Here is an 8,292-nt window from a genome sequence, read left to right as displayed (position 1 = left end):
GCCTCCTGAGTAGCTGGGATTACAGGCACGCACCACCATGCCCAGCTGAATTTTTGTATTTTTAGTAGAGACGGGGTTTCACCATGTTGACCAGGATGGTCTCGATCCCCTGACCTCATGATCCACCCGCCTCGGCCTCCCAAAGTGCTGGGATTACAGGCTTGAGCCACCGCGCCCGGCCTGTATTTTTTTTTTTTTTGAGATGGAGTCTTCCTCTGTTGCCCAGGCTGGAGTGCAATGGCCCAGTTTCGGCTCAATGCAACCTCCACCTCCTGGATTCTTTCTGGGTTCCAGCAACTCTCCTGCCTCAGCCTCCCAAGTAGCTGGGATTACAGGCATGTGCCCCCACACCCGTCTAAGTTTTGTATTTTTAGTAGAGACAGGGTTTTGCCATGTTGATCAGGCTGGTCTCGAACTCCTGACCCCAGGTGATCCACCCACCTCAGTCTCCGAAGGTGCTGGGATTACAGTCATGAGCCACCGCGCCGGGCCTTTGGGGCATTTATTACTTGGCACTTCATCAAGTCATCCTGTGGGGGCCGCATTCCAAGACGTTCCTCAGATGCCGCAAACGTGGAACATGGATAGTACTGAACCCTACGTAGACTGTTTTCCTATACGTACGTTCCTGTGATAAAGCTTAATTTATAAATCAGGTACAGTAAGAGAGCCACAGTAATGACTAGTAGAAAAAGGGAGTCATTGTAACAACTCATTAAAGTTATTTTAAACTTATGAATTGTTTATTTTTAGAATTTTCCATTTAATATTTTTGGACTGCGGGTGACTGCAGGTAACTGAAACCTTGGAAAGATGGGGGGGCGATTGTGTTATTAAACGTTTCCAGTAGTTCTGCCTTGTTTCCCCAGCTGATTGTAACTGTTTAGGACAGCAGTGCCTCATATTTCTTTGTAGTGCTCAGAGTTTTACTTTGTGTGGAGTAAGCTGAAAAAGCCGTATTTTAAAGAAATTCTGTCTGGTTCTTCTTGGGAGAAAAGTTTGACGGTTTGTTGTTTTGTTTTGTTTTCAATATCACTGGGTAGAACAGTGACGCAGGAACTGAGTGGACTCGAGAGAACCGAACTGTAGGAAAGCATTAAACAGAAGCTCAAAGAATACTTGGCTTCTTTACACGGTTAAGATTGCGTGATGGCATGATCTTAACAAGGTTCTTTTAAAGAGCAGATATCCCCAGCACACTGTCCTCGTAACACCGTCAGAGTAAGCAGCCAGCTACTTTCATTAGTGAAGTCACTTGTTTCCGTTTGGAACCAGTTATGTATTTTCTCATTAATTGTTGAAAATGCTTGCACAGGGCCAGGCACCATGGCTCACGCCTGCAACCCTAAAACCTTGGGAGGCCAATGCAGGTGGATCACCTGAGGTCAAGAATTCCAGACCAGCTTGCCAAACATGGTGAAACCCTGTCTTTAAGTACAAAAATTAGCCAGGCGTGGTGGCGTGCGACTATAATCCCAGCTACTCGGGAGGCTGAGGCAGGAGAATCACTTGAACCTGGGGGCGGCAGTTGCAGAAAATGAGAGTTGCGTGTCTCCATTTTCTGTTAGATGCTTTCCTTTTCCACGTCGGTCACCCCACAGCTTCTGTGAGGCATCGTGCTGGGGGACGCTTGGCAGGCAGACATGCAAGGAGAGCGCTGGCCCCCACCACTCTTCAAGTTTAGTGTGGGGTCTGAGCCCACTGAGAGCTGCCTGTAGGATAGGGTGGTTCTGGGGGCAACAGGAACAGAACTCGTCAGTGCCTGAGGAGGGTGGGACCCCTCCGCCTCCATTGATCAGGAAGGGTGTGTTGGACCTCTGAAAGATGCTTTGATGAGTGGATTTCGTAGAGAAAGTGTGGGGACAAGGACAGGTGTCGGCAAAGACGTAGGCTAGAAAATGCAGTGGTCACTCCTAGTGCTGAGTGGGACTGCAGGCCGCGAAGCTGTGAGCAGTGCCGGGGTAGGGAGGCGATGGAGGCTGGGACCAGAAATACGAGTGAGTACAAATCAGAAAGAAAGAGGGGGAGTCCTAAGTGTATTGGTAATATTGTATAGCATTTAAGCTTCTAAGCAGACTTCACTGTAGTAATAACGTTAATAGCTTTTCACTGTATTCTTTGTATTCTGTGGATAACGCAACTTACTATTGTTTTAAGAAGTTTGTTGCAGCACTGACTTACAAATATGTTTGCTTGGATCTTTGTCACAGGTCCTCCTGGCACTGGAAAAACATCACTGTGTAAAGCGTTAGCCCAGAAATTGACCATTAGACTTTCAAGCAGGTAACTTTCACTAACTGGTGAGAGGAGAGGAGTGGGAACGGGATATCTAACAGAAGGTCCTTATTATTTTTCTAAATCATTTCACACAGATAATAGGTTCTTCTCCTTCAGCGTAAGTCAGTTGAGTCTTCTGTATTCACCATAGTTTTGAGTATGATTTCAGTCTTTGAAGATTTGAGACTTACCTGATTGCCAGCACGTGGTCTCTGCTGGTGAATTGCTTCAGAAGACTGTGCTTTCTGCCCCTTGCTGGATGGAGTGTTCTGCAGATTTCTCAGTAGCTTTGCTGATTTTCTGTTCTCCTGTTTTATCCATTGCTGAGAGAAGAATGTTAAGTCTCTCATTATGGATTTGTCTTTTCCTCTGGAGTTCCGTCTGGGGCTCTCGGTCTTCGTCACATTTGGAAAATATCTGGTCACTGTTTCCTCGCCGAATTTCCTCGCCCTCCCCTTTATCTGAGAGTCTGTCTGTTTCATGTTAAACTGCCCAATGTTCCACAGGACATTCATGTGCTCTTTCTTTTTTTGTTTTTTTTTCAGCTTTTTAGAAATATCCATGTTTTGTTCGAAAGTTTCTTTTGCTGTATTTTCAAGTTGACTGATTTTCTACATCATCTAGTCTGCTTTTAATTGCATTCAGTGAAGTTTTCGTTTCTGGTAGTGTATTTTTTGGCTACAAATGTTCAATTTTGTTCTTTTTATATTTTTCTTTCATTACGCTCGTGTTAAAATCTTGAACAGCTTACAGCTGTTTTAATGTTCTGTCTGCTAGTTCCATCGTGATTGTCATTTCTGATTCTGTTTCTTTTGACTGGTTTTTCTTCTGGTTATGGGTCACATGGTTTTGCTTCATTGGCACGTTAAGTGGTGTTTGATTAGGTGCTGAACGTTGTGATTTGAAGTGTTTGGATTTTGTCTTCCTTTAGTGAGTTTTGGGTTTTCTGTTGGGCATTTCCATTACCTGTGATTAGGTCTGATCCTTTGAGGTTTGTTTTTTTAAGCTTTGTTGGGGGGCGGTTAGGTTAAGTGTTAATACTAAACTGTGGTCCTCTCGGGTCTCCACTGAGTGCGCTGAAGGATCCGTGAGCACTCTGCACCCTGGTGGTTGGAGTGTGCACTCCTCCCAGCCTGTGTGAGCTCACGGATCCACGGGCACCCTTTACGCAGCTGCATGGACTGTCCCCTGCTCACACACACCTGAGTGTTCATCCAAGACACCAGGGACATCTGAGGATTCCCGGACACTCCTCTGAGATCTTTCTTCGTCTTTGCTTCCCCTTTGGAATTCTGTTCTGCAGCCTTCAGTCACCTCAGACTCCCTGAACTCCGTGTCTCCCCGCCTCAGCAAGTAGCTGTGCTCCACCTTGGCTCCCTCCCAGCAGAAAGCCAGGAGTCCCAACTCAGGAGCCCCAGCCCTCACTGCTACATACGGTTTCATTCATTTTGCTAGGTTTTCTCATTGTTTAAGATTAGGTGGTAAATCTGCTTCCTGTTACTCCAGTATGACTAGAGGAAATCTCGTGAGGTTTAATTGCATATACATACAATTTATTCCTCAGAGATGTCCTGTAAATGTTTTTACCTAGGGAAGTTCTTTATTTTGACCCCTTCGGTTATGTTTAGTAGCTTGCCCTTTGTTTTCACATGTTGAAATACGCGTGTGTTTCCAGGATCTCCAGGGGCGTCCTGGCACGGTGGCTCATGCCTGCAATCAAAGCACGTTGGGTTGCTGAGGCAGGTGGATCACTTGAAACCAGGAGCTTGAGAGCAGCCTGTTCAACATGGAGAAACCCTGTTCCTACAAAAAGTACAAAACCTTAGCTGGGCTTGGTAGCACACACCTGTGGTCCCAGCTGCTTGTGAGGCTGAGGCGGGAGGATCACCGTGGCCCAGGAAGTCCAGGCCGTGGTGAGCCTGGGTGATGGGATGAGAAAAGAATAACCAAAAAAGATCTTTAGGGGCAGAGAGGGAAACCCAAGAGAAGGAAAGTGTGATTTTAAGGAATATAACTTTTTCCAGTACAGAGATCTGGAAACATGCATTGGTTTTATGGCTTAGAAATGGCAAAAGGAAGCCTTAGCAAGCTTTTGTTCCTCACTCTGTTAAAGAACCAAAATGTTTTATAATTAATTTTGTTTAATATTCAGCTCAGTCTTTATTTTGTTAGATTTTCTGTACCTCTCCCCTGTTTTATAAACAGTATGAGTAAATGGTCTCTTTTTTATGTGGAATGCTAGTGATGCTTTCTGAAAGTAGCTCTTTTTCTTTTGTGGACTTCTGAGCTGGAAGAAGCTGAAAAGAGGGCCTGGGAGTCAGCTTCTCTCTGGCCTCAGTCTTCTCGGGTGATGTAGTCAGCGGCCGAGCGCATCCACATCTGTCTGCAGTCTTGTGAAGGGATGGAGGAGTGTTCTGGGTTCCGGTCAGTCTGTGTGTGTGTGTTGAGGTTAACTTTAGGCCACCTGAGCATTCCTGAGCTCTCGGGTCCGTGCCAGAAAGCAAATTATCATGCTCTTCAGGGTTCTGTGGAAGGAGGGAAAAATGCTCAGCTCCCGCCGAAAGCTCTCGATGTTTCTATTTTGTATTGTTTTGCATATTACATAAGTACTGGTAATTCTTTTTAAACATAGAAATATAATTTGTAAGTGGATTTAAAATGGGAGAGTTTTTATTCTTTAACTCAAGTAACTTAATTGGTACAGTCTAGAACTATTGATTGACTCTTGTTAGACTGTTTCATAATTATTCAGTACACAGAAGGCCAGATTCCTCAGCCCTTCGTCAGTAATTGTAATTCCCCAGATACTGGGCATTCGAGATATTGCCTTCACAACACACGAGTGGCTGCCGCAGAGGATGCCATAGGACTGATGAGTAATTTTCTCAACTCCTTTTTTATATCCCAGGTACCAGTATGGCCAATTAATTGAAATAAACAGCCACAGCCTCTTTTCTAAGTGGTTTTCAGAAGTAAGTATTATATATTAATTGTAGGTGTCTAGATTATCAACTGTGTAGCTAAAAAAATGTCTTGTATGTTAGACAAATCCTCCTCCAGAAGTTTCAGCAGAGAACCAGGTGGGATAGGAGGGTGCGGATGGGGGCTGACTGTGATCAGAGAAGGTTCCGGAGCTGGGGCCTGGGGACGCTTGCTTGGTCCTCCCCAAACCTCTGACTGGATGGGACAGGGCATTCGACGGACTCTCAGGAGGTCAGGCCTGCACTCTTGCGGACTGCAGCCCTGCCACGCACATCTTTGGTGCCGTGCACCCCAGTGCTGTCTGTGAGCTGAGGGGGGTCAGACAGTGACGTTACAGGTGACCCTTACCTCTGAGGAGCTGTGCCCAAGTCACCTGGTGTCTGCATGTCCCTCTGGTGAGGTGAAGTGAGGTGGGACCTGGCTCATTGTGAGGAGAGCACCCCAGCCTGTTTGCATCTGTCGTCTGTCTCTTTCCTCATCAGAGAGGACAGACAGGTGAGCAGAGGTCCAGGCTGCCCTCACTGTGCCACCCCAGACAGGTCAGGTGTGAACTCAGGGCTCAGCACCCTGGCATTCAAATTAGAGCAGGGGAGTGTTAGGCAGACCTCCTCCCACGCCACCCTCAGGTGTCAGCACCCTGGCATTCAAAGCAGAGGGAAAAGTGGTAGGCAGACCTCCTCCCATGCTGCCTATGCCGCCCTGGCTTCTCTGACTTAGGGAGCTTTCTGAGGGGCCATCAGGAGGCAGTGGGCTTGTGGGGACAACTGGGGCCGCAGGCCATGTCAGGGTCCCCTGTGCCCCTGGCAGTGTGGTCCCTGCACATTGACGCTAACAGGGTGTTTTGGTTCCAGAGCGGGAAGCTGGTCACCAAGATGTTTCAGAAGATTCAGGATTTGATTGATGATAAAGACGCTCTGGTGTTTGTGCTGATTGATGAGGTAGGCGTTTCCAGACAAGGAAATTCATGACAGAATCGCCGATTGCTGTTGTGGGGACACAGCCTGCTCCTGATGCTCCTGGCCTCCGCCTCACACGGCCAGGCCGCCCTCCAGCCCTCCCTGCGCTGGATGCCTTTCCCCAGCATCCACAGGCGAGGCGTGGGAAACCCACTCATTCACTTTTTCACAGGTGCCAGGCCCTGTCCTTTTTGACCCCCTTGCTCCATCCCCACAGGTGGAGAGTCTCACAGCCGCCCGAAACGCTTGCAGGGCGGGCACCGAGCCGTCAGATGCCATCCGCGTGGTCAATGCCGTCTTGACCCAGATTGATCAGATTAAAAGGTAACCAGGACACACAGCGATTTTCCCTCTGACGTGATAGAGAAGTTTGTTCCAAAGAAACGCATGAAAAGTGCGCAGCCGTAGGTCTTCGTGCCCAGCTCTTTACCTAAAAGTGCATTTGGCATTGAGCATCGGTGCCTTTTCCACCTTGGAGGCAGATTATCATAAACGCTTTTTAAAGAGATTGTTTTTAGTTTGTTAAAAATGTGAAAAAAAACGGACATGGTAAGAATTTTACGTAGCACAGAAAAGCATGAAAGGAAGAACTGCTGTGTTCCGGCGTTAGTGTCAGCACCAGCCAGTGCTGCCTGTAGGTGATCACAGCTGTGCCCTGCTGGCCCAGGGCAGAGAGCCTCGTGGGTGGATGTCCACACCTCCACAGTGCAGCCTCGCAGGGCCAGGGCCTTTTGTCAGCGTAGCCCACATTTGATCAAGCCTGGGGAGGGACGGCCGCATGCCAGAGCCTGTCTGTCCCTGTGTGGCGCTCAGCCAGGACTCAGGTTCCTTCTCTCAAGTGCTCTTTCTGCCCTCAGGGTGCCCGGTGAGTCCAGGGCATTCTCAGAAGCTGGACAGTTGAGTGTGGGGTGACCACAAACTGAACTGTGCAGAGGAATGTTTTGTTCAGGCCTTCACCACTGTCTCACCACGGGGAGCGTCTCCGGCTTCCTGAGAAGTGCTCGTTTGGGGTCAGCTGCAGGAGAGTGCAGGTCCTGGAGGGGGCTCGCCTGCCTCTTGCATGCTTCTCCTTGCGTCCACTTCCTTCTCTCCCGGCTTATCCTTCAGTCTGCAGTGATCTGGTTCCTACCCCTGCCACAGCCCCGCAGCCCCCCGTTCACATGAGTGCTCACTTCTCTCTTCCTGGAACTTGGCACAGCGCTGTCGCCCCGATGGCCCATCCCTGAATCTCTTTGTGCTTCCCTCCCCGGCCTCCTTCTCAGCTTACGCTGTGCTGGCATCTCTCCGCAGGGAGGGGTCTACACGGCCTGTCTGTGGCCTCCTCTCCTGGCATGCGTGTGCTCCTGGCGTGTACCCCTTTCCTCCAGCGTCGGTCAGGGTTCTGTAGGGGGTATCCCAGACCTGTGACCATACATCATCGCTTTGATGCCCGACGCACCAGGCACACTCCCACGCTGCTTCCTGGGATTCCGCATTACAGCAGTGCCCTCACTGTGCACCCTCGCTGCAGCCAGAGGATGGAGGTCACCATGACCCCTCCTTCCCAGCAGTCACAAGGGCATGTGGCTCAGGAAGAAGCAAGGAGACACTCTTGCCTCTTGACCTCATTCCCTCGTTTTCCTGGTTCCAGCCCCTCTCTAGAGGACTCTGCCTGTCCCCCAGCAAGCCTGTCCATGCCGTCATCTCTGGAGTGTCAGCCCCTGGGTAGTGATCTCCAGGCCTAGGCCTCCCTCTGGCCCTTCCTGCAGCCCCACTCTCCTGGTGCTGGACTGAGCAGCTGTGAGCTCAGTCGACCTCTGTACCTTGTTCTTCTGCCAGGGACCCACGTGCTCCCTGCCCTGCCTTTGCTTCGCTCACCCCTGCTCACAGGCACAGGGCCTGCCCTCACTTGGCCAGGGTCTAGATAAAGCTGGCCTTCCCCAGGCTCTCCCATCACTGAGCACCCTGCTCTACCACATGCCCAGGAGGTGGCGCTGCCGCACATGCAGCCAAGCCCCACCAGGTGGGTATGGCGAGCTGCCCAGGGCACTGTGTGCCCGCTCTGTGCTGCTGCTACACATGCAGCCAAGCCCCACCA

The 8,292-nt window shown here is 49.7% G+C and overlaps 1 protein-coding gene across 1 annotated transcript in view; it reads left to right on the top strand.

Moving 5' to 3' along the window:
- TRIP13 (thyroid hormone receptor interactor 13) overlaps positions 1-8,292 on the top strand; it is a 23,371-nt gene that overhangs the window by 7,219 nt on the left and 7,860 nt on the right. The window contains exons 6-9 of the mRNA XM_032279179.1: positions 2,211-2,283; positions 5,186-5,249; positions 6,111-6,197; positions 6,433-6,539. Coding sequence (XP_032135070.1) covers positions 2,211-2,283; positions 5,186-5,249; positions 6,111-6,197; positions 6,433-6,539 — 331 coding nt within the window. The remainder of the gene's footprint in view (positions 1-2,210; positions 2,284-5,185; positions 5,250-6,110; positions 6,198-6,432; positions 6,540-8,292) is intronic.

The sequence above is a fragment of the Sapajus apella genome, unplaced genomic scaffold (genome assembly GCF_009761245.1).
Source record: "Sapajus apella isolate SASKATOON/1434 unplaced genomic scaffold, GSC_monkey_1.0 scaffold11, whole genome shotgun sequence".
In the NCBI taxonomy this organism is placed as follows: Eukaryota; Metazoa; Chordata; class Mammalia; order Primates; family Cebidae; genus Sapajus; species Sapajus apella.
The sequence above is the reverse complement of the archived record's forward strand: the minus strand, read 5'-3'. Positions and strand labels throughout refer to the sequence as shown.